The sequence below is a fragment of the Pelmatolapia mariae genome, linkage group LG10_11 (assembly GCF_036321145.2).
Source record: "Pelmatolapia mariae isolate MD_Pm_ZW linkage group LG10_11, Pm_UMD_F_2, whole genome shotgun sequence".
Taxonomy (NCBI): Eukaryota; Metazoa; Chordata; class Actinopteri; order Cichliformes; family Cichlidae; genus Pelmatolapia; species Pelmatolapia mariae.
The window spans coordinates 56,780,783-56,807,681 of record NC_086236.1 but is presented as its reverse complement, the minus strand read 5'-3'; the positions used below and the strand labels follow the sequence as shown (position 1 = coordinate 56,807,681).

Sequence of the window (26,899 nt, the reverse complement as noted above, 5' to 3'; positions counted from 1 at the left end):
AACTGATATGTTTTTGTGGATATCTGACCTATCTGAAAATAAGGATGAGAAATGTTTTTACCATTGTATGTTCTCAAGCTTTATAATGATTATGATAAGTACTACAGATAAATTTGTTAAAAAAAATGGTGAAAATTACCCTCAGAAAGGACATTAATTTATGCTCAACAGCGATTTTGTTAGGTACACCTACTCTGTAATGCAAATATCTAATGGCAGTGGTTTGGTGCAATTAGGAATGCAAGCATGATCAAGATGACCTGCTGAAGTTCAAACCAAACATCAGAATAGAGAAGGAAAATTATTTAAGTGAATTTGACACTGAGAACCACCCTGTGTGTGTAAACAGGCTGGTCTAGACAGGTCAATTTAGCAGTTTCTTAAAATACTGGCAATTTACTGGGATTTTCTCCACACAACCATCTCTATAGAGTTTACAGAGAATGGTCGAGTGAGCAGCAGCTTTCTGGATGAAGAGGCCAGAGGTCATAGCCAGATTGCTTTGAGTTGACAGCAACTCAAATAAACCACTCGTTATGACCAAGATATGCAGAAGCACAGAAGCAGAAGACCACACAGTCAGCTAAAAACAAAAAAACTGAGTATACAGTCCAACACTGGACAACAGAAGATTGGGAAACGTTGCCTAGCGAGTCTTGATTTCTGCTGCAACATCAACGGTTTGTCTTATTGGAGTAAACACCACAAAAGCATCGAGCCATCCTTACACTACCATCCAGGCTGGTAGTGTAAAGGTGTGCGGGATATCTTCTTGGCAGCCTTTGTGCTCCTTAACACAAAGATCATATCGTCAAACAATGGTGTAACCGGAGATTCCCATCATGGATATGCAGCCACCTGAAAGCAAAAAGGGCTCCCAGCTGATTCTAGCAAGGTGTACCCAATAAAGTGGCCCATGTGAATACATTTTAACTCCTATCTGGATTAGCGTTCGTCCTCATAGAATCCTTTAAATACCCTCCCCTAAAAACACAGTTTTTGCTCTAAGAGATATAGAGGTTTAATTTTGCAAACAGATGCACACTCAGTTAATTCCAGTTTGGCTGTTTATTCAGAATAACAGGCTTCAAATATAATGCAAGCATCTGATTTACACACTCAAAGATACTGTATTGCTCATCCACCCTAAAAGGGGAGATTGCTGTGTGGGAAACTAAAAGAGAAAAGGCCATTCATAACACAAAGACACACATTATTTTGATAAGGCAGAGGTAAGGAAAGACTATACACACTCTGTAATATGGCTGCTTTGTCTATGTGAACCTTGACTGGATGCATGTTGATCAGTCAGCATCAACTCAGCCGCCACTGCAAAACACATTTCAGACAAACGTTCACCCACAAAACACAAAAATAAGAAAACGCACTGAAACGACCTGCAGTGTAGCTTCACATATCCAGTGCCACACACACACGCACGCACACAGACACACACACAAAAAACAAAACATCTTTAACTGCTTACTCTGAGGGAGACTGAACTCTTGCTGATTACTGTAGAGGATTTTACGATTGCAGCAGCTGGTAGACATTTTCTGAGATGTCTGCAGTGTAGCTTGTTATACGCTAGTGCTGAGGAAAGTTTACTGCATGCTTTCTTTCACAAGCAGGAGAGAAAGTAAGGGCTGAGGTAGGAAGGAGGGGGAGGGCGGACGAAGGCAAAAGGAGGTGAGAAATAAATAAGGTAATCAGTTGCTGTAGAGTCAGGCTATTCAAAGGCACTTGGATCGTGGGTGAGTGGTTCAAATGGAGGTGAAACACAGCAAGCAAATACAGTTTGCATTTCAGGTGAAAGGTTATCGAGCGTTTGCTTTTATAGCTTGAACGTTAAGGTGGGTACGGAGGAAAAGCCCTTAACATATTTAAAAGAAAGAAAAAAATAGCCTATTCTCAGATAAAATACTTCATGTTTGGCAATTAAAATTATAATGATTAAAATTACAAAAAAAGGCATCAAGCAGCCATATAAAAGTTATGCATAGCCTTCAAAGCAAAACATAAAAAAATACACCAGTCAGTGGTTCAACAGTTACAAAACCCTTCATACCAATATCCCTCACAACTAATTTGGGTGGCTTTGAAGTGGTATTACATCCTTACCCACCAGCATAGCGGTGTGTCACATTATCTGATTATGCTACAGAGCAGATAGTGGTTAAACCTCCTCAGTCCAGAAACTTTATCTCCCACAAAGCCTTCTGATGGGCTAGATTAAACTCTAGCAACATACCACCAACTGTTCAAAGTAAATCCCTCGAACACGGCTGCCCCGTTTTGCACAGATGTTTCATAATCTCAGACATCAGTCAGTGTGAACAAACCGGGGTTATAACCTTCAAACGAGTGTTGCTGCATGTTACTAGATTAAGCTAATGGACTGAGGCTAATATGGCTCACGAACGAAAGTTTTTTGTAGTCTCGGATTTTCCATGAACCACCCATCGACTGCTTCTACTACAGTTCATTTATGCTTGCAAGGCTATTTATTAAAAAGGCATATATTTGTTGTGCATAAAATATCCTAATTTCGTGCCTCCAGCGTCTTTATGTCTCCCCTCAGGCAATGTGTTCGCCACGCCTGACGAGTGGTCTGTTTATGTAGGGTTTCATGAAAAGTGAAGTACAACAGTGGTCATTAAGAGTCCAGCAGAAGTGTTCATTTCTCAACCAGATGGGCTCCCAGTGCTAAAGTATTGATTCAGTGCTATATTAAGAACAAAAGGCTTCAATTTAAACACATATATCCTTCATGTTGTGGTCTGAGCAGAGGAGGAGTTGTGATTAACGGGCAGATTTACACTCTTCCAAGTCTGTTTCAAAGCAGAACCGACATGCACGTGTGTTTCCTGATCATTTTTCCTCCTCCTAGGACCTTTCCTTCTCCTCCTAGTGCCTGAAAAGATGGTGCCTCTGAAAGTGAAGTGTATTGAAAAATGGAGGAAATAAATCACAGTTGCATTCATCAGAATGGATGCATTCAGCCACATTAGTGGACAGGATTACCATTGAGCATGCCTCTAATGTGACTTTGTGAGTTGCTTAGCTCACTAGAAAATGCTCAAAACAGCAATAATAAGAACACGATGACACTTTAACCTCAACAACACCACTTCTGCTTGGAACAGGACACCTCATTCTTTGAGCATGAGTTAGAGGGGTGGGGTACAGCTCTCTCGGCAACACACAAATCTAGTTTTTAGCAGCAATGCTGTGCAGTGTGGTTATGCTTTTTTATCGTTGTTTTATGGCACGCATACTGAGACTCTCTCCCATGTCTAAAATGTTAAATATTTAGCATGCTTCTCATTTCAACTTGAAGATCAGTTTTCACTGAGATTTTATGATTAAACCTTACTTAACAGTGCTCAACGTCTTGTTAACTTTGATTAATTTTTCCTAGAATGGGAAAGAGATTGTTTAATTAACGCTGATTTTTTTTTTTTTTTTTTTAAACAGCATGGCAGCTAAAAAAGCTTTAAACTGGTGTTCTACTTTAAACAGACTTGAAAAAATGTGACTCTTTCCTTTAATTGTCATCTGTGAATCATTTGAGGTTGAAGGCCAGCAGGGGTCGCTCCTCCCTCCTTTGCCAGGGGCTTTTCTTCTCCTCCTCTGCATCATCGTGTGCTGCGTCCTCATCCGGAGACACTGACAGCAGCGCGTGATCAGTCCTGAAAGTCACTCCCTCTGGAGTTGGCAGGGGCGGAGGAGAAGTAGGGGATGCAGAGGAAAGTGAGGGTGGCTCCTCCTGTATTTGTACTCCCTCAGCTGTTTTACCCACTGCATCCCCCTGCCCCTGATCCACTCTGTTACTCTCTCCTTTGTCTGACAAGACAGGTCCAGATTTGCTGCCCTTGTGGGTGCACTTCTCCTCCTCACAGCCTTCCACGTTCAGATCATCCACAAACACCAGCTGAGTGTAGGCCGAGGCTGGCGTCGCCCCCTTTGATCTGTCTTTCTCAATCCCCCTTTCCTCCTGCTCAGCATCTCTCCCCCTGCGCCCCGCTCTCGGCTCGTTCAGGTCCACACCCGAGTCCAGACTGGCATCGTTACAACTGCCATGCCTCCCTTGGCGGCTGCTACCTTGCTGGCCTCCTGCACCTGGTGTGCTGTTGTTGTTGTTGTGGCACCCTGCCCGCTGGAGATCGATGTAGGAGTGGCGAATGTGAGCATTGGAGCGTCCATCCAGGGAGACAAACCAGGCTCGTGGGTGAGGCAGAGGCTTACCTCCTCTCAGCTCCATTAAAGTCTTTTCAGCCAGCAAGGTGTCCTCGCTGTTTATTTCCACAAGACCCGACTCCCCGAGAGCTCCTGGAATAGACAGAGACTCTGACAGACCTGAGAGACCCTCGCCTTTACCCTGCTTTTTTGGACCTGGGTCGCAGTCAGTGGGGGTTTGCCCCAGGGGCTGCTGGGAGTGTGAGGCATTGAGCTCAGCCTGGATGGTCTCTAAGTCACTCTGCTGGTCAGTCTGCAGCAGGAGCGCCTGACCAGACAGAGGGTGCTCCCCAGGCAGCCGCATGTAGTGTGCTGGGATTACAAGTGTGGGTCGCACTCTTGAGTAGCCTTCCCCTCCACTCAGCAGATCTACAGAGCCGCAGCAGAGCAGCTGGCCTGGCCGGGAGAGCAACTGGGGACTGGGCCGCTCCAGGTGGTCCACAGACCGGGACAGAAGGTGGTCAGCAGCCCTGCACTCACCTCCCTCCCCTCTGCTGGGGGAGTGCGGAGGAGATGAAGGGGAGATGCAATCAATAATCCCAACACTGCTAAGCTGTGTAGCTGACACTTGACCATGATTAGTGGATGACAACGCATCTGAAATCTGGTTGCTAGATGAACAGAAGGAGGTGTATGATTGACGGTAGCCCCTCTCTGTCCCCGATGATAGAGCAGCCTTCAGTTGAAACGTCTCCACAGACTGTCTGTAGTCTCGGCTGCGAGGCGTCAGATTGCCCAGAGATGATCCGTGGTGGCTGTTGTTGCCGAGAGAGGAGCGGCTGCGTTTGTTTTGATGGATAAGGCTGTGTTGACGTTGATTGTCTTGGTGCTCATATGAGGAAGGCTTGAGCATCGGAGTGGTCATGTCAGGCTCAGTCCCCGTGGAAACAAGCTCCAGCTGCACCTGAAGACAACAACAAAATTCAGGTGTGAGAATGTTTTTAAATACCATCACATGAAGCAAACCATAACAAACACTGTAGTTTAATTTCAAACACGTAGAGTGCTATAGTGTGAGTAATTCATGTGTTTGGTCCCATCTTGGTGTTCTTTTGTGTTAAGAAGGGTGAAGGAGGTGTGTTGTTATCCATAAAAACAGCCTTTTGATTGGTTGAAAAATCAAAATGAGGGGAAGCATAAACAGTGGCTGCAGTGGCTAAACATGGCTGCAGCTGACAATTTTTAACATTTTGAAACACTCAGGTTCACTTTATTACAAAGAAGTTCTTTATTATTATGACTCCTGTCTTCTCTGGTCCAGGGGCCAAGTTAAAGGACCAACCACACAAACGCAGCTACAGCACAATGATCTCCACAGCAAAGCTCTGCACAGGACCAACAAACAACCACGCAGTGCACTTAAGGAGCACAGGTCAGCATCGATACACGTTTTCCTTCCTAGGGGCAAGCTATGAGTAAGTCGGGTATGTTGAGCCTAAAGCCAGAGCTTTCAGTTTTTACCCATCTAAATCCCCATAGCAACATGTGCTGAACCAGGTACCAAGGACTTTTTTTTTATTTTTATTTTTTAAATTGAATTCATGGGCCACATATTAATGCCTTTCCCTCCATCGACAAGCTGTAAAAATTATAAAATGATGTAGTTTCTATGTTCTACAGAGGTGTGAAAAAGTGTTTACCCCCTTCCTGATTTCCCTTTTTTGTGTTTGGCACACTTAAATGTTTCAGATCATCAAACAAATTTAAATATTAGACATAGATGACACAAGTAAACACAAAATGCAGTTTCTAAGTGAAGGAGCTGATTATGAAGTGGGAAAAAAGTCCAAGAAGTGATTGACCCTAAACCTAATAACTAGTTGGGCCAGTGTCAGTGTTGTTTCTCAGCTGTTTCTTTAAATCGTACCGTAATGTGTTACATTTTGAAATCGTTTAGCCTGCTTCACTTTGTCAGGTTCTATTTGAGCGATTTCTTAATTCAACAGGTCTGCCAGTAATCAGGCCCGAGTATGTTTATTGAAACTGAACTCAGCTTTCAAAATCACAGTGAATTTATGATTTAACTACAAGGACAATTACTTTTTCACAAAGGACCAGACAGGTTTGGATAAATTTTCTCCCTTAATCAATGAAATCATCATTTAAAAACTGCATTTTACTCGGGTTCTCTTTGTCTAATTTTAAAAATTGTGTGATGATCTGAAACACTGGCAAATATGCAGGGGGCAAACACTTTTTCACACCACTGTATATATGAAAACTGTTGAGTCACGCATTCCCACAGTAATTAATGAAGGTCTAATAGTTAGTTTAACACTGCTGAACTACAGGTAACAGAATCCAAGTTATTTGTAGGTTATTTATCCCGAGGAAACAGCGCATGTTAACCTAATGTGATGTAATGTCATGATTAATGTAATGCAATTTCCTCATTTTATAAGGCTATTAGACAGAATCAGTTTAAGGTTTGGCGCTCTAACCTGCAGCTATTTCACATTAGAAATAACCAGAGTTAACGGAGTGGTGAAATAAATATATTTACTAATTAACTAAAGAGTAATTTTAGCAGTTTTTTCCTAATACATTTAAATAAATAAATAGTGTGTCCAGCTGAGGTACACACGATCAGTCTTTTTGTGCAGAATAAGAGTGAAATAATGTACCAGACACCCTGTTTTAATGTAGCGCAGACTGATCCTGAAGTAGAAAGCCTGGGTGTACAAAGACAGCAAATGCAAAGAAAGCCTGGCTATGCAATACGTCCTTTAGAGAACATCCAAAATATTGAATATTTAGTAAACGACTTAGGTGTGTTTTCTATTTCCAACACCTTTAAACAGTCATTAATGTGTAAACTCCTTAAACTGTGCCATCTGATCACTGAGCAAACACACCTCATTGCTGATGAGGTTAAGGTGAGACATGGACGTGGCTTGGTCCCTCTTACTGCTGTCCAGTCCAGAGGACAGCGTGAGCTTGCGGTGAGACCCTCGTGGCTTCAAACATCGACGTCTGGGTGAACACAGACACAGAGCACGTTTAATCTTTAAAATCTGAATAATTACACACAAATGTTTCTAATGGTGAAAAATACATCCCTGACTTTTTGTCAGCATTTATGAGGGCTTATATTTACTGTGTAGCGCAGCTGCCCGGGTCCAGATTGTTTACATTTGATCAACATAAAATTATATTACTGCCATGTGACTTACTCTGGAGAACTTTTATTAGTACAGGGCTTTGTTTTCTGGTACTGTTATCACAACTGAAGAAATAATAAACGTGTAAACCTAGGCAGACAGAAGGATGACAGATGGGGCTGGATTCAATAAAAAAGAAATGTAATCAAAAGAAGTATTGTTAATGTTCAGTTAAATGTGGCATACAAACACTCCAGCTCTTGAGATGAGATAAGCCCAAGCTGTCCTGTCGGCCTGCTAAGGTAAATTTTGGAACAATAACAGAGAAAAAAAATCCCAAGCAGCAGTACACATGTTCTAGAAACGGACTGAAATCATATTCCCTAATTTAGATGCTAATCTGGAATCTCCTGCTATAGTCTGTGTAAAGGCAAAGTGTTTCACACACCTGCAGTAGTACAGCAGGAGGCAGAGCAGACAGAGCAGGATGAGAGCCATTCCTCCCAGTATGGCCAACAGAAACACAGTGTGGTACGTGCTGATGTCCTTTGCAACCATTGGACCTGTTACAAAGACATGTGTTGTAGCACCAGAGAAAAAGCTGTTTGGTGGAAGTCTGCAGTCAAGTAAACCACATAAATGACAGAACAAAAATATGTGTTTTGTGAAGTAAATTTAATTTGTGTCTATGGATTTTCTTACCGGTGTGTAGAGACGACATGGCAGCCACCCAATACCCCAGCTGAGGAACAATGTATGTTAGACTGAGCTGGTTTCCCTCCCTCTGCACTTGAGCCCAGCTGCTCTTTATCCAGATACCTACAGACACACAAAAATCACAGTATGTGGAAACAAACTTTGTAAAGATTACTCTGTGAGGACTGGCTGCAGCAACTGCTCACCTGCCTCCTCTTAATTATGTAAAGACGGGGCTGGATGGAGTTAAGACAGCTAATCTCTTAATGTGTTAGGAGTAAATTATTTATGGTCAAGATCTTAGCCAAATGATAGCCGTTTGGATAAACCAGTCAATTTAATTACAGTATTTCACTCTGAAATATTTGTTCAAACATAAGAGTAAAAGGTTTACAAGTTGGTAGTGAGACCTATAATGTAGGGCAGGGGTGGGCAACTCCAGGCCTCGAGGGCCGGTGTCCTGCAGGTTTTAGATGTGTCCTTGATTCAACACAGCTGATTACCATGGCTAAATGACCTCCTCAACATGTCCCGAAGTTCTCCAGAGGCCTGCTAATGAACTAATCATTTGATTCAGGTGTGTTGACCCAGGGTGAGATCTAAAACCTGCAGGACCCCGACCCTCAAGGCCTGGAGTTGCCCACCCCTGATGTATGGTTTGGACACGGTGACACTGGCAGAAAAGGCAGCAGGTGGAGCTGGAGGTGGCAGAGCTGAAGCTGAAAACTGGGATTAAAAGAGTACTGAGTATTGGATCAAGGACACATCTAAAACCTGCAGGACACCGGCCCTCGAGGCCTGGAGTTCGACACCTGTGCACTGTGGTGATGCTAAAGGGAACGGCTAAAAGGTGACCAAACACACCTCTTCTTTGACTAAAATCAACATTTGATGATGAAGCATTATAATGAACTGTCTAGTTAGCAGTGTACGTGTCTGGTGGCACAGATTCAAAATAATAGTTTGAGCTGCCACCTATATGCACAGCTTAATGTCTTCTACTGACTTATGACTTTCTTTGCCCTCCCCAAAGCTGCAAATACTCTGATTAACGACTCAAATGTCTGCCCTGACCTGTTCTAGAGACTGCAGTGTTTTGGTAGTACTTAACTCTCCCACAAGGAGGCAACATGTAGATAACAGTGTTACCCTATGAGCAGTGTACACTGAGTACAATAGTGGCTCTCCGCATAGCCAGAATGGAAAACCACTACAAAGCTAGAGGCATTGACTGATTGGCTCCCAGTAAATCTGCTTCAAGAGGAAAACACTGTGTTGTGCCTTTACACTTCCGATCCTCGGGCTCTCAGGGCTAACGCGGTGAGACCTACTTTGTTTCTATGTTTATACAAAGTTATATAACATCAAGCGGTTAGGAATATGCATCAATGTTAAAAGAAAAGGAGGAAACAAAAGGGTAAAGAGGATATTCAAAGAGGAAAGGCAAACATACAAGAGATGCTGACAGGGGGAAACATCACAAGCAGAGGAAACGAAGGGATAAACAGGAGGAGTGGAAGGAGAGATAAGGGAACAGGCACAAGAAACAGAAGAGAAATGAGAGCGAGGCTGTGTGACTCAGCACCACACACACAATCACACACACACACCACTGTGCCCAGCCCTGCCCAGATTCACCCAGGTCCCTCTCTGAATCCTTTCCACAGGGGAGTCCTCTCTGTGTGGCTGACCTGTTTCATAGCTACAAATGACGGGTCTGTTCCCACGCTTCGGTACAATACAGCACTGACAGACAGGAGGGCAGCTACTCAGACACAAGGCAAACATTTATAAAGTCAATACAGCCCATATATTACTTCTGCTTCTCGCCCATTCATACAAAGCCAACACGGCCAGCCGCAGAGAGTCGTCGGCTGATCTGAGCGAGCGGCGCTTATTTGCATCGTCAGACTCCCGACTCGCACACCCAGGTGAACATGATCTGTTTGTGTATGACATCAGTCCTCCCCATGCCTGCTTGACATCAAACAATACATGACATGTCGCCAGTTGCACAAGTGAAACAGGTTTCCCTCTCTCTCTCTCTGTGTGTTCATGCCTCCTCCACTTTATAAACAATACTAGCGTCTTTGTGAGGCTGCTATCCTCAGCCTGAAGTCTTCCACCGCAGGCACCAGATAGATTTCAAACTTCTTTTTGTCTGTTTATTATCTTCAGTTTAACACTCACACACATTTCACCCACTAAATGCTCAGTGAAGAAACTCAATCAGGAGATGGGCCGGTCTGTTGTGTTACTTATTTGGTGGGTTGCTAAGGAACATGAGATGTAGCCTGGAGAGGGGTCCGGGAACAGCTTCTTGTTGTGGAAATACTCGCAGCTACAGGCTGTGAGGAGGATACAAGTGTGTGTGTGTTCATTCAGCTTCAATGAAAGCCCTTTTTATAAGCCCTGGATGTTGATACTTTAGGCGCTTTAAAACAGACTCCTGAGATCCTGAAACTATCACAGGAGCCAATGTGGATCTGTTTTTTTAATCAATGTAACACTCTGACGTACGATTAGAGTTCAGATGAAAACTGCACAGCACAGACAGGGAATAAAGTTGAACTAATGAAGGAGAAATTCAAAATACTTGCCATTCAAATGTTTTATTTTCTTTCTATCCATTCATCTGCCCATCTAGATCTCACTAAACACTTCTAGTAGCAATCTTTAGACACTGTTTGGCCAAATAAATCAGAGCTCTAAAATGTTTATTGTGAAATGACTGTAGCATGAATGTAGTACACATATCATGACACGTGGGAAGTCTGACATTTTTAGGATTTTAATCCAATTGTAAGATATCAGTAATAGTAATGAATTAACCAAGAAATATGCCCGGCCAGGAGTTCCCCTCAGCTCCACAAGAGGTTTCAGTATCTTTCACTTCACGATTTTGTTTTTCAGGACTGGAAATTTATGACTTTTTTTTCCCCACCCTTGCTGCTTTAATCAGTCCTTTTTCCAGCCATAGCAGACAGCTGCTTTTAGTGAAAGATTATCTGCTACAAGCACAGCAACAAACAACAGTGATAATATAATTAGGTGGAGAACAAACTGACACATTTAACGGCTGAAAACCAACGCTGTCCTCAGAAAACAGAGCTTAAAGGAGAGTTAATATTAAACAGAAGTAGACATAAGGGCACCTTCAAAATGATAATTTCATGAATGTCAACATAACATTTGCTAATACACTAGTCTTCAGATCAATAAGCGGTATGTCAATCTTATAATGTGTGTTTACAGCTTGTCTTAATTTTCCCCCAATAATTCCAGTGGGTCCTAACAGAGCTTTTTCCTGCTGATGCGAGGAAGCAGTGGGTCTGGTGAGACACTAATGTTCATGCAGAAGGAGGTTTTGTAGTGCAGACACATCTGAGTCAACTGATGATCGAATCACTGTCTTTAAATGGAGCCTCTCTGAGAGGAACTGGGTGTGTCACAGTGCAGGACGACTGACAACAAAGATTTAAGATCGCAGAAGTAAATCAGAGCGCCGAGAGAGATTTGAAATGTCTCCGCTGCATGAGCCAACACCGCAGGGCTTTTAGCTATTGTTCAGTTCAAGATTTAACTGAGCCCGGGCAGATTATGGATCCACAGTCCAAACTTGTGATGTGAAGAGATTAATGTGTAGCTGTATGTTGGCAATTTTTATGATCGTATGAATAATTCTATTCATCACTCTGATACACAGCCACAAATTATGACCTGGCTGCACCATGTGAGCATGCACGTGGTTTGTGTTAATGCTTGTAATGTGCTCTTTTCACAAATAATTATGACACATCAGCTAGGGCAGGTCTCATATAAACAGAAGTGAAGTCTTCAGAGTTAAAAACTTCCTGAACTTAAACTTAGAAAGTCAGAAAAGCTTACGTGTGAGTTTCTGTTAATACATACCTAAGCGTGGGTCAAATCTCCAAGTAGGGAGGTGATCATTTTCCTTCAGGCCACTGTCAGGCGGGAGGGGCACAGAGAAGGTGATTGGCCCAGTCACCTGCAGCTCCACTCCATCGCCGGCCAACAGGTGAACAGAGATGGCTGCGACAGGAGTCAACTCGAACGTCTTCTCCGTGCCTGTGAGAGTGCAAACACGAGGGCGTGAGAGAGAAAAATGCAGGGAAAAGGAAAGGGAGCGGGAGTAAGGTGCACAGGAGGGGAAGCGGAGAAAGGAGCAGACAGCGGGGGAGGTAACATAAAACAGCTCAGATAAAGGAGGGTTGTCAGAGGAAGACAGACAGGAAAGAAAACAAGCGAAAGACAGGAAAGAAGGAAACGGGGTGGAGGGTGGAAAAAAAATTTGAAGACTGAGGATGGAAAGTGTCACAAAGCCGCCTCGAGGGAGAAGGTACGCACTGTCGGGGGAGACAGCTTTGAAGGGGTATTCAAATCACATGAAAAAAAGAAGAAAAAAAAAGAAAAAAGGGAACACACACAAAAAACGTACCAGTCTGTTGCATGGTTTTTGGGATACTCATTTAAGGATTATGATGTTGATGTATCAGCTGATATTTTTTATAAACAAATTTATGAGATCGTTATTTATCATTTTTCTGGCTGTGTTGTGAACTTGTCAAAAACATTGCCAGAGTCTATCTTCTGGATGTTATGATAAGACCATTTCTAAATATCCACATTTTTGCATTATGTTAAAAAATAAGCCTTGTTTGCACATATTGATGAACATGTTTGTCATCACTCATATTATAGGCCAGTGTAGTCCATGCAATGTCAAGATGTGGATAAGAGTGCCTGAAAGCGTGTGGGCACGTGGCCTGTGTTAGAGCAGAGAGAAAACACACGCACACACAAACACACACAGGTTATTGTGTTTCAGGAGGTCAGATAGAGAGGGTAGTGTCTTTCTGATGAGCTGCTCCTGCTACTCTTCACGCCTCACCCTCTCTCAGCACATTTTTCCTCTGTCCCGTTTCTATGAAGGTGTCTTTAACTATATGCTCTGACCTGTCAGTCTAACCTTTACCTGTGCCGTTGCCACTGAGCATCTCCAGGTGGGGAAAGTGCTGGATGTGTGAGGGGGAGCTTGCCACGGTGAGCAGCGCAGTTAGGTTAGCGTACGATGTGTTGGGAGGAAGACTGAGAGCTCTGTGCAGGAAACTAACCCTGGGCTGGACTCTTAAACCTGTGACACAGAAAATGAAACTGAGTTGTCATTTAAAATATTATTGAAATACTTCTGAGTATTTTAGTTGGATGATTGACACAGACTTTAACATAAAATAATAATAATAGTAATAATAATAATAATGTGGAGAAAGTGGGAATAACATCTAAAATTCCACAGAATTCATCAAATTTATACAAGAATATGGCAATTAATTCAGTTAGTATATGGCGTATAAGTATAGGATATATATTGTAAAGGATGTATTCAGTCACCCTATTAAATACTATGGAGCGATCTGAGCTTAAAACCTTGAAATCACCTGATCACAAGAGTCCATCATGCACACTGATGTTTGTTTGAACATGTTTTACAAGGCAGCTTTATACTCCTAGTGCCTTCTTATAAATTCAGACATCAAATGAAGCTTAATGGAGGCAGCTCTAGATCAATAACGCCCTGGTCGACTTTCTCTCCTGACCAGTGTGATTCTCTTTTCTGATATTTTGGAATGAATTGTTTCTTTTTCATTTGTCATCATGGCTGCCTGGCATCCAGTTTCAACAAATCAACAAATTATAGATTAAAAACAATAAACTGAAAAACAAAAAGCATGTAGTGGGATTCAGCAAGGTGATGTCATTGTGGTCCAACTGTGCCGAGTGCACATTCTTGAGCAGTGAGACATGGATCAAGCTGTACACGAGTGTTCGCTGTGTTTGGGTTTCTCCTTGTGCTCAACATGATTTTTGGGCGTGCAGTATGAGCGACACTTTCACATTACAGACTTAAGCTCGTCCTAAAAATTCAGGTGTGAATGTTATTTCCTGTCTGCGGTTCTGTTTTTCAGAGAGGAAATGAGCCTGTTGCTGTTCTTTGTGTGCCCCCTTCCTTGACTCTTTTTGTGTTTTTCCCTCCACTTTTTTCTCACCTCATCTGTTCCTCCTTCTGTTGGACACTGCTCGGCCCATCCCCCCCTTCTCTCCCACTCTCTCCGCCCACAACTTCCCAATGCATACCGCATTCCCTTCCTCCTCCTCTTCTCCTTTTCCCCTCTTTTATTATCCCTCCCTCTGCCACACGCCCGGGTTCATCACTCCCCTGGGTGTCCAAGTTCACAGTGTCATGAAAGACTGCAGGACAGGGGGCTGGACTGTGCCCGGCTCAGGCACGTGCTACGGGCAGTGTGTATTCAAGAGGTTCATATGTTAATGGAGCCTGTATATTTATGTGAGAAATTTATTTTAGTCAGACAACACAGCTGACAAGTTAAATTACTCCCCTGTCGGCCAGAGACACACAAAAGAGTCAACAGACAAAGAGACCAAATTGATTTGCCTGAATGAAAAAGCCTTATCTAATATAATTACACCCAAACAAAGAAGCCGAATAACAAAGACACGCTTGTGATTTATGTCTATATGGTGGGTTTTCTTTATATCAGGTATTAGATATTTTCCTGATAACAGGCCATTTAATATAAAATAGCATTTTTATTAGGAGTGTATTAATTATGTTAAAAAAACACTTGTCGCCAATGACAAAAATGACAAAATATGACTTTCATCACAACTTGAGTTCTCTTACAAATACTTAAACACTGAGGTTATTGTACTCTGTCCTAGATACTTACTCTGGCTGGTATGATCTCAGCCTTCAGTAACACTATGAGGAATCTTAAGAGTCATTTTTGACCAGGGTATGTAGTTCAGTGAGGACATTAAACAAATATGTAGGACTGCTTTCATGCATTTGGGCAATATCTCTAAATTTAGAAACATCCTGTCTCCCAGTCATACTGAAAGTATCATGCATTTATTACTTCTAGGCTGGACTATATTATTATCAGCATGTCCTAAAACCCCCCAGAAAAGCCTTCAGTGGATCCAAAAGGCTGCAGTGAGAGTACTGACAGGGACTAGAAACAAAGAGCATATTTATCCCATATTGGCTTCTCTTCATTGGCTCCCTGTTAAATCCATTATCAAATTTAAGATCCTTCTCCTCACAAATAAAATCTTTAATAATCAGGCCTGATCATATCTTAAAGATCTCATAGTACCCAATTATCCTAACAGAGCACATCCCTCTTAGACTGCAGTCTTACTTGTGGTTCCCAGGGTACTTAAAAGTAGAATGGGAGGCACAGCCTTCAGCTTTCAGGCTCCCAGTTTGGATTCTGGTGCCCTCTCTACTTTTAGGGTAAAGCTTAAAACTTTCCTTTTTCATAAGGCTTATATTTAGGGCTGGATCAGATGACCTTGAATGCTCCCTTAGTTATGTTGCAGTAGGTCTAGGCTGCTGGGGATTTCCCATGATGCACTAAGTATTTCTTCTTCACTCCTCTTTTTTTTTTTTTTTTACTTTCTGTGTGTTTAAACACTACTACTGTTATTTAGTCATTATTAATTATTAAACTCTGGCTCTCTTACACAGTGTATCTTTTGTCCCATCTTCCTCACCTCACCTACTAATAGTAAATAAGTTTAGAGGGAACCAGAGCCTGGAACGCCCACAAGCAAATGGCGTTCAGCTTCAAAGTAATGCACAAAGTGTGAATTGCTTCCAGTAGGGACACAGCTTTATGTGTTGCTAACAGGGAAATTGCAGTGTTTCCTCTAATGGAGCAACTATGTAACACAAAGAATAATGCTTGGTTGAGTGATGTTTCTTCTTTAGTTTTTTTGGATTTTTAAAATTTTTATTTATTAGTCATGACAAATGCGGATACAGCAAATATCAGGTGATAATATCCACCTGCCGGTTGGGCTCTAAATGCAATAACAAGGTGGTGCAGCCACCCAGTAACACCAAGAACCACTTGGCAGCAGGTTTGGGAATACAGTTTCCCACAGTGACCTGTAGTTGCCATGGAGTCTGTGACCGGTCACCAGTGTGACTGAGGCCTTATAAACATTATGACTGAGTCATTTCCTATGCATGTGTGTGTGCGCAGAGATAGTGCCAATATGTCTGCCCAAGGTGTGATGGACCAAAATGTTATAATCTTTCTATTTCAATGAAATAATTCTATTTAAAAGTCTACTTTTCTTTAAAAACAATAAACTGTACACACACACACACACACACACACACACACACAGACAGTGTGTTCACCTTGTAATCCTGGAACAATCTCAACAACATCTTCGTACACCATCAGAGTAGCAGCTCTTTCTGGCAGCAGGTCCAGGCTGATGGATGAAAATACTAGAGGAGAAACAAAAACACACACACACACACAGTGTATAGGAATAACTTCACTATGAGATTAGAAACAAGCTCTAATCTACCACTTTACTAATCACTCTGAAACGCAAGTCATTAAATCATCTTTATGCATTTTTAATAGTCCTGCTTTCATCCTGTCTGCTGTGCAGGACCGCAGCCTGACCCAGCAAACTGCACTTCTTTGCTCTTCCTTCCTTTTTTCCTCACTCGCCCATTGTTCAGAGCTGGTAAGCGTTATAATCCAATTGGCCGCCGTTCCATTGGCTCATAATAACCCCCTCCACACACACACGCGCGCGCACACGCACACGCACACGCACACACACACACACACACACACACACACACACACACACAATACTCCAGGCTCCTGGGAGGTATTTTGCGTGAGTGTGTGTTAGTGAAAGGGAAGCTTAAGCAGCCCCCTTGCTGGGTTTTGGCATCTAAAGCTATAAATTAGTAATGGAGCACTCCACTCATTAGCTCACACACCTGGCACAAAAATTTTACTTTTTTTCCCCCCTTCACACACATGAAAACATAAAACAAGAAAACAATAATCTGTTAATACCACAGTTTAGTGAGACACTATTCTTGTTAATCTGGTTACTTCTCAAAATATATGTACGAGTTCTCACATGCGCCCCACACACACACACACACACACACACACACACACACACACACACACACACCTACCAGGTAATCTGGAGGGAGTCCAGGGCACAGAGTTAGGCACATATCCCTGTTTAGTTGCGGTGACAACAAGCGGCGTCCCAAGGCGATAGGGAAAACGCAGGTAAATGTTGCCGTCGGCTGATGAGGTTTCAGTTGTTAAAGAAGTACGATTGGCAAAAAGCTGTACGGTGGCTCCAACCAGGGGCTGGTGAGTGCTGGCATCGCTCAGGTGAACCTTCAGAGTCACATCTGTGAAGACAAGAGTTCATTATTTGTAACAGTTGTAAGATGTCAAGTCTCCGTGAACAATGATTGATAAACATACAAAAAAACCCACAAGGCTTCTATGATTACAGCTACCTAAAATCCCATCGTCTTAGCTATTTTCAGCATCAGTGCCAGGCTTTTGGCCTACAAATCCAAATCCCAGCCAATCACACAGTGATGGCTGTCTGACCATTTCCTGGACAACCGCCAGTGGCACTTCCCCTCTAAAACAATGGGCCATTTCCCTCTCTCAAAGAAGCCTTGGAGCTGAAGGGGGGAACAAAACAACTGCACATACAAACACCTTCTCCGACGGAGACGAAGAATAATTAAAACCTTAAATGACATACGCTGTGTCCCGAAAACTGCCTATGGAGTAATAATAATAATGTTCCATTAGCATTAACACCGCTAATAATAAATCTTGGACTCCATTATGTTCTGTATACACTATGACTTTTCAAGTAAGCCCTGATGTATTGCACAACTAATTGGCTTGTGAATATCACTGCTGCAATGTATACCCTGAAACGTTATCATAAAAAGTAATAATGATTTTTCTGTATTATTTAGGGAAAAAAAATATCCACCTTCTATCGTCCATTAGCCTGAGTCATTCGGGACCACAAAAACTAGCCTTGATTTGAAAATATAGCAAACAATAAACAAGCCATGACCAGAGTGCTCTCAGGTTTAAATGCAGCTCTTTTCCATCAAATGAGCTCTGTATAGTCTAGCCACCCAACCCATATTTCCACAAACTTTGAGCTGAACCACACTAATCAAGGTTGCACAATAAAATAAAGTCAACAGAATATGACACCCCCACTGATGTCATTATGGTTCAGACTTCGGATCAGGAAAAACCTGCTTTGTTCAGGACCAGTCTATTTTTCTTTTTCTTGAAATACTCCGAAAGAGTTTAATGGAGGTCATACGAATGCGGTTTGGCGACATTAACAACCAACCAACCACTACCCATCAGGCTGTGCTTGAGATGGGGGCGTGATTTTTTTTTTTAAATTTCCTGATATACCCTTCATTATCAGATATTATTTAAACAGTGAATCTTCACATATACCCATGCTTCTCAAACTGCAGGATGTAGGTGAACAACCAAGTAAAAAATATGAAGTGAGATTTAGGAAATTAATGGGTATACAAATTTCCTTTGAGGAAAACAAACATAAATAAAGAGCTACTGCGCATATGTTTAAGCAAAATAAACCATGTCTCATTGTTTGTTGTTAATGATTGATAAAAATAGCAGGGTGTGTGAGGCATGACCTTCTATTGGCTTCAGAGCTGGAGCATTCCACATAAAGTTTGAGACGCAGCGACACATACGGTCATATCAAGTGAACTAAAGGAAGGTGCAATGTTAAATTTCCAAAGTGATTTTGAAATCAATATGCGGCACATCTATCTGATATCACACACTTCTTGCAGCAGTCACACTGTGACACACTCAGATTGTCTTTCACTGCAGAAACTCTACATCAGCTGTCATATCTCCAAAGATATCCCTCTATTTCACTCCACTATTGCCTTAATTGAGAATTTCAACCTTAAGCTAACCTGCAGATCTTAAAGCAGGGAAGTCAAACACTCTGAAAAACAAATGTTAAAATTTAATCTTCACATTCCAGAGTCATCATAAAAAACTTGGTAGAGAGCACTATAATTCACAGCAACAAAAACCCACACCATCCCCATCTTTGCTCACATGACAATTTGCGTCCTGTTTGGTCACAGGCTGACCAACGGTGGCCTTTATATTGTGGCTGAAAGGTTTTCCCCCCACCACTACCTCTACCATTACCAAAACATGCCTCCCTCCCCCCCATTCTCACTGAATTTTGTCTTAATGTTTCCTTTAAACCTCACCCGCAGTGACACACACGGTAACACATACATGGCTTGACAAATCCCCCTCCCCCCACTGAGGGATCCTCTGGTCAGCGGGAAACCACTCTGACAACGTGTAGGAGAGAGTTCAGCCCGAGTGCACGCTCCACCTAAAAAAAAAAAAACCCAAGCTCTGCACCAAATTATAACTTGGGAAGGGAGGAAGTTACAGGCTGCTTAGTACAAGAAAAGATCTGGCTGAGCAATGTGTCAGTTTCAAACCAAAACACATAATTATCCACAGGTGTAAAGATCCACTTCATTCCTGGGATTTCTTTTTTTAAACATTTGGACTGCGTCAGCAAAGAATTGGGAAACAGGCAGACTGGATTTCCCCATGACGGAAACCCTCCACTGCTTTCTCGAGTGTACTGGAGAGCTCTTGACCTCACTTCCTGTCCCACTCCCCCTGATATGCTGTTACGGGTACCAGCTGTGCTTGCTTAAAAAAAAAAAAAAATCCCCTGGGAGACTTCAAGACTGACATACACACACACAAATGTAGTCCCCTCCCAGTCCTCGTCCAATAAATCAGTACCGAGGTGACATCATTGTTAAACAAGCTAAAAGTCTCCTCTGAGCACCCTGAGGGATGGCCAATACCCCCAATTCTCCAGCTAAACCTCCATAGCTGCTTCTCCCTATTTGTGTGTGCACTGAGCACCATATGGAGAATAAAGGCTTCAAAGAGTTTCCCCCTGACCAGCACTGCCATCTCAGACCAATTATCCCCAGCTCTGCAGCAACAGCAGCAGGATAGCTGTGTGTACGTGAATGTGCTTGGATGCAAGAGGTGCAACCAAGAGGTAAACAACAAGGAAGAGAGAATGAGTGTGCCTGATTTTTTTCTTCCTTCTAGTTTGAATTAAGTTTGGGAGAGAGCGATCATTTCAGCCTTATGAAACTGAGGTGTGATAAATGAGGAATGGGTAGCATGGCTGGCCTCCACTGGGCGTGTGAGATGGTTTGGTGTTCTTCCAAGCAGAGCTTGGTTAAGCAGAAGCTTTCTGCACACGTGGTTTGGTTAAGTGAAGATATTTAATATGACAGCAGAAGGCATGCAAGCACTCAGTGCTCGTTATAATCAGCACTTTGTTACGAGCTACGCCAATTTAAAGTGATGTCATTATAAAAACTTGCAAAACATTCAGCTCGTGAAGATATTTACCCGATGAAAACAGTATTCACATGTAAAGGCGAAGTATCATTGAATATATGGAGTTTCCACTTGGTTTGATATACTTTAAATAATGTTATTTATTAAAATGGATTTTGCCATATCAGTTATGAGAAGAACTGTATAATTTGTGATATAGCTATAAGACATTTAAAAACTTTACAGTAACCAAAATGATATGACAGCAGTATCAGGTTCGGGTCTGGGACATGGTTCAGATTGTTTCCCCCCCCCCAAATCTTCCAAATTCAGAGCCACACCAACTTTGTTAACTGTGTTCATCTTACTGTAAACTGACCTTTATTTCAGATGGTCAGAAATAACAAGAAAACAAGGTAAAACAGCTGTTTTGGCCTTTACGTCATGTGAATCAGTCTAATAACTGCTATCCCACCAAAGTCCTGTGTTGATCTATGAAAACAACCCTGCAGCTGTTTGGTTTCCTATGTCTTCATCAACTAACAGGTAGGGAATGAATTAAAACGAGTGTTCTTTGTTCTGCCATCTTTGGGCCCATGTTAGGAAGCAAGTTCAACACACAGATATCAGGATGTTTTTGAAATCTGGCTAAACTATAAAAGCGATTATAATCTGATGTGGACAAGAACGCCTTAAAGCTAGTCCTGGAACAGTCCTGGTATTTATAAACTCAGAGCCAAGCACTTCAATTTGTCACTTGGACTCAAACGGACTTCAAATACTCATAAACCCAGAAACTATAACTCAACTTTATGCCCAATAACTTTTTTGACAAGATGCCAACTGAACAGGTCAACCCAGATCTTCCTAAATCTAGCTATGATCATTTTCACTGGCCACCATCAGACCAACAACACATGATTGCAGATATATTTTGAAGCACGTGTTTTCAGCACAAGCCTAGCACCTAACCTGTGTCTAGTTAGCTCGAAATTGTGTTGGGCACCTGAAGTATTAAACACCTTATAAACCAATCGGAGCCTGATGGTCTACAAAACTGCTTAAGCTTTACACATTTTCTGTTGTGCTACACAGGATAGTTTCATCTCCTCTGCTAGAGAGACTGTGACATGCTGATGTACTTCATCATGATCAAACATGGCAGCAACAAACTTGCATGGCTGAAAACAAAAATAGGTTAAAGTTGAATGAAGTCTATGAAATGATAATGAAAATAAAAATCACTGAAACTCCAAGATGATGTCCTTTAAAATGTCTGTGTCAAAAATAATTATTTTTAAAAAATATAAAAAGACAGAAACTGAAATCCTCCAGTTTCCTTGCCTAAGTTACTTCAATGACTATTATGCTATTTTCTGTTAACGTGTAATTCTCACTGTCAAATGACTGGGAAATGGTTACAGCTCTAAAGTGGTTCAAGAAAACTGTGACATCAAGGGGGTAATTTCACCGTCTCAAGCAGAAGCACATGGCTGATTACGAGAAGACCGAGAAATCATGTGAGAAACTGGAAGAAACAATAAAAATCACACACGTGCTGCCCTCGAACAGGCGGGACAGCAGAGCATTTGCATAAAGGAAATCTATGTTCCAGAGCAGCAATGTGAATATTGTTGTAAACGTAAACAGCAATGCTATCATATTATTATTTTAAGAATGTTGGGCAAAACCCCCCCAAACAATTCATGATTTAGGCAAATCAAAAACAGTTTTAGGACTATAGTGTCTACAACATGCATGCCTTTTCAACCTTAGGCACCAATAGACTGTTGTTTTTGTTTCTGGGTTTAATAGCTTGTCTAACCACAACAAACAGGCATCACAATTACTGTGGCTATTATTTTACCCTTCAGATAAACAACAAACATCTGTGGTGATCTTACAAAGAACAAAATAGAGGCATAAATGTACAAGACAGTATGAATCACTGACAGGGACACTGGATACACACACACACACACACACACACACACACACACACAAACTGCAAAACAGGACCTTGACATGTCACGGCATGAAACACTCAGGTGCAAACGAAAAATAAGACACAGTATTGTTCAAAAGTCCTCAGCCACCCCTCTATTCTTTTTATTTCGTTTCCAAGAAGCTCAAATTTCTTGTAATTTTTAGAGTTGTCATGAGCAATAGCTCCAAACCTAGTCCTTGTATCAGATCATTTTTAGAGAATGCTCTTTTTGTTTGTTTATTAAGCTACTAAACACCGATCCATGAATCCTTCAAGCATAAAAAGGCAACTTCCTCAGGCAACCAGTGCTGTGTCAACAGCTAATGGAAATGTGGCAAAGAACCAATTTTTAAATTATATTTTAGGCACTTTGTTACTAGCAACCTGTCACAAAAACATATTTTCATCCATTTTTTGTAGCTGAATCTATGCAAAAATACCAAAGATAAGTTTGTCTGTCAAAGTGTGTTTTTTTTGCACTAATTTGAGGAAACTGGCCATGTGGAGGACAAATGAACTGTTAAACCAAAACGAAAAAACAACAGCAAGAGAAACAGTATCTAAAGTGAAGTCTTTGAGCTGACACAGGGTCTGAGAAATGCATCTGACCCTTGAGCTTATCCGTCTACTGTTCTTTACTGAAGCTTCATCAGAAATGGTCTCAGTGAAGGGTGGCTTTCAAGAAACCATTCTTCTTGGGAAACAGGGAGAAAAAGCTACACAAAACTAGACTGAAATAACCAATGGCAGGTCTGAAGGAGGGATCCAAATATGACATTTTTTGGTTAAAATTGTCAACAATATGGTAGAGGTACAACAGTGAGTGTCTACAGACCTCTGTAAAACATGGTGGAGACTGTCATGGTTTAAGGCTGCATTTCAGCCAGTAAGGTTGGAGCTCTTGTCAAAATTGATGGAATTATGAGTAATTATGAGTATCACCAAATTTGCATCCATCATGCAGTACCACCTGGAAATGGTCCGACTGACAACAGCTTCCTATTTCAACATGAAAATGAACCCAAGCATACTTCCAGCGCAGTAAAAGCAAACCTGGATAGAAAAAACACACTACGAGTCCTGGATTGGCCTCCCCAGAGCTCAGACCTCAATATTACTGAAGTAGTGTGGGATCATGTTGACTGTGAATGGAACAAAAGGAAGGCCAACATCCAAAAAAGAGCTTTCAATGTCCTTCAAGAAGCCTGGAGAACTATTCCTAAATACTACTTACAGACATTACAAGAAAGCTGATCTAAAAAGGTTCAGGCAGCAATAAAGAATAAAGGTGGTCATGCCAAATATTGACTTTCAAGCTCGTTAAAATTGTACAAACTCTGTTTTAGCCTCATACACTGCATTCCCATCTATGTTTGCACATATTTCCATAAATCACTGCACCCATTTCTCCTTTTTATTGCTAAATGTAAAGATATGAGGGGTGGTTCAAGACTCTTGCACAGTATTATAAGTCACTATCTGCTGATCTTAAGCTATGCCGTTGCAAGCAAAGAAACCAGCTATCAGTAGGTTCAGCCTGCTATTTTCTCTAAACTGGATTAAAAGTAAGATTAGGTAGTGATTGTCAATCCCATTAACTCAGCAGGGGACAAAGCAACCGCGTTACATCATGGTTGAGAGGGGTAAATGGGCCCGCTTTATTTTACCTCGGTAAATATATAGGTCAAATACTGTACTCTGTACTACTGCAATACTCCTCTGGCAAGCAGGTCATTCACCCTGTCTGTAAATGCAGTGCGTTCTCATGACCTCCCTGAAGCTGGCTGATGTTGACACTCACGCCAGCATCTCATGATTAAAATCAAGCTTGGCTAGCTGGTGACAATATGATTTGATTGGTGTATTTCCTGGCAGCCCTTGTCCAGCTTCAGCAAATGTTTGTCTGTTTCAGATGCAACGCCATGCCTATTAAGGGCAGCAGTAATGTGAGTGAGATCTATATCTGCGGGTAGATCGTCTGTCTGGCTCCACTCATCCATACTTGCTGGACAGTGTAGGAGAAATCCTCAGCATCGACCTGAACGCACCCCCCCGGGAACAAGCGAAGGTCAATCTGAGGCGAAATGAAAACCAGAGGAAGAGAGAAGGAAAAGGGAAAGGAACAAGAGTGCAGATAGAGGCTGGGATCGACTTCAAAGTGCCCCAATCTTGCGAGTTATTAAAACATCTACGCCCTGTTTTTACCTCAAACAAGAGCTGCTTGTTGTGATAATAAACGAGCCATTTTCATGCCTGATCACAAACCTTAAACCTAAACTAAGTTAGAATCTCCCAAGCTATAATAACAGTTATAAAACATCAGGAAATAATCATGATTTAAAGGAAAACCAGAGTCCAGCATTGCACTTTTCCAACTCTGACTGATTTACAGTGACAGTTTCTGTATGTTTACATTTGCACTCCTGGTGTAGTGAAAGAACCGCATGTAGGCCACCCCCTATTAAAAAAGAAAAACCTAAGCGAACACAGACGACCTATGTTTGTGTGCTTGTGCAGTGAGAGATAAAAGAGATGGGTTAAACAGATGTGGCTCCACATTAGTAGCTCGTATGACAAGGTAGCTTTGAAGTCAGAGACTGAATGAGAAGCCAGCAGATTGCTGTGATTTATAATTGCTTTGAAACTTTGCTGCTGTGGTAAAAAGATGCTGTATGACACTGAGGAGCGTGTCTCTTGAAAAGTTTGCTGTACAGATCTAACTGAAGGGAAATTAACGTGCACGTTCCCCTGTTTTTCTTTCTTTCTTTCTTTTTTTAACAGAAGGCACTAATGTGGTTTCACTTTGCCCTTAATATTTGTAATACTGTCGCAATGCTGTGGTCAGATGTTGAATGTAAACTGTGAGCTTTTAATGATTTCTTTGAACTGCTACTTTTTCTTAGGGGAATCATTCCAAAGCCTACATCTTATATGACTTAAAAATACGACAAGAACTGGGTGCACAAGTTTGAATCTGTGGTTGAATATAACCCCCTGTGTTATTCGCTAATAACACACAGGGTCAAAGCCAAAAACACTCTGTTTTTATGAGACAAAGAGAACCTGCATATTGTTAGAGTGGAAAACCTACAATAGCATTAATTGCTTTTCCTCACATTCATCAAAAAACTGCCAGCTAATTTTCTGTCACTCTACTAATTGGATCACTTATGCCATTTAGTACATTTTATGCTAGTTTTTACATGCTTTGTTTACAGTAAATGCTGCATCTACACTGTGCAAACGGGCCCTTCTTACGTCAGACATCCTCACAACGTTTACTACAGTCTGTAGTCACTAAGCAGCCATTATAAATTTGAGAAAACATAAGTTGATTAGTTGCCAGATGATTGAGGAAGTGTAACTAGTAGTATCAATTAAGTCATTTCTCTCTCTTTTTTTAAATAATCTTTATTAATTTAACAAAAACAATACGCATGCACAAAACAGCTATAATCCAGCGATGAGATACTGTTATACAGAAATTTACATTTTTAGCACATATTAATATTAAAGTGCCCAACTGTTGATGAGAAAACGTGAGTGGACTCTTGTTTTCCATTCCCTTTTAAGGCATTTCAGTTACGAACATAATCTGCATACTTATCATTAATCAAAAGTACTACAATCCCTAGCTCAAATACTTGCAACAGGACCCCTGAGTAAGGTCGATGGTTGCAGTCTCTGTGACGCGAACCACGACCCTTACATGTAAGGAACACAGACACACAGCTGCCTTCTTCCAAAAATGCCATGTTACCTTTAAAAAAAAAGCACGTAAACCTGACTTTGTTCAGGTTTGTTATGATATACAGACACAAACACCTGGTTAAAAGCGACTTTACTAAACGCAGCAGTGTTATAAATGATAAATCACAGCAGCTGGACAACATGAGGGCACGTCTCCGATCATTAACAAAGTATTTTTAAAAAAATTTTAAACCCCACAAATCTGATATAAAACGACCTGAAATGGGTTTAACCCCTTAAACACAGTACCGTGCTTATAATTAAGCATCTGCAGCGCTGCACAGACGGAGAAGTTTTCGCTCTCCGTTAGCTTACTCGCTAACGTTAGCCAAGTTTAGGTCACATCAGCATCCGAGCTGCTAGCGGCACCGTTTGGCCTCCACAACAATCAACGAGCCGCTTTCTCTGGCAAAAAACCTCGCACGCACTTCTTACCTTGTGTAGCCGTGTCCTCCTGTAATGTTTTGGTAGCAGCTTTGGAGAAAAGGTATCCGAAAAGGCAGAGTAAAATCGCGGCGGTCCTGCTCCGGTCCACAGCCCGCATCGTTGCAGATGTGTTTAAAACGGCTCGAGGAACAAAGTGGAAATCAAACCCGTGTCTGCTAAAAACTCACTGTTCCCCCACGGCACCGCTTATCCCACAAACCAGGCGACTCTCCATGTTCAGCAGCTTCAGCAGCCACGATTTTCCGCCTGTAAAGCTGCCTTTCTCCTGCCCCGCTGTGCATCCCCTTTTTTCTTTTTTTCTCATCGATGGGTCAGGGTGGAAGACGGCCCCATTCCTCTGAGCCACATGCCCCAGAACGGCA

General features: G+C 41.8%; 1 protein-coding gene across 1 annotated transcript; it reads right to left on the bottom strand.

Moving 5' to 3' along the window:
* Positions 1 to 1,059: 1,059 nt before the first annotated feature.
* On the bottom strand, positions 1,060 to 26,899 carry fam171a1 (family with sequence similarity 171 member A1). The gene is made up of 9 exons (XM_063487371.1): positions 26,526 to 26,899; positions 17,104 to 17,331; positions 16,291 to 16,383; positions 13,033 to 13,191; positions 11,949 to 12,125; positions 8,043 to 8,159; positions 7,789 to 7,903; positions 7,095 to 7,212; positions 1,060 to 5,143 (listed from the first exon to the last, which is right to left on the bottom strand). The coding sequence occupies exons 1-9, from the start codon at positions 26,632 to 26,634 to the stop codon at positions 3,566 to 3,568; spliced, it is 2,694 nt and encodes an 897-aa protein (XP_063343441.1). The 5' UTR covers positions 26,635 to 26,899; the 3' UTR covers positions 1,060 to 3,565.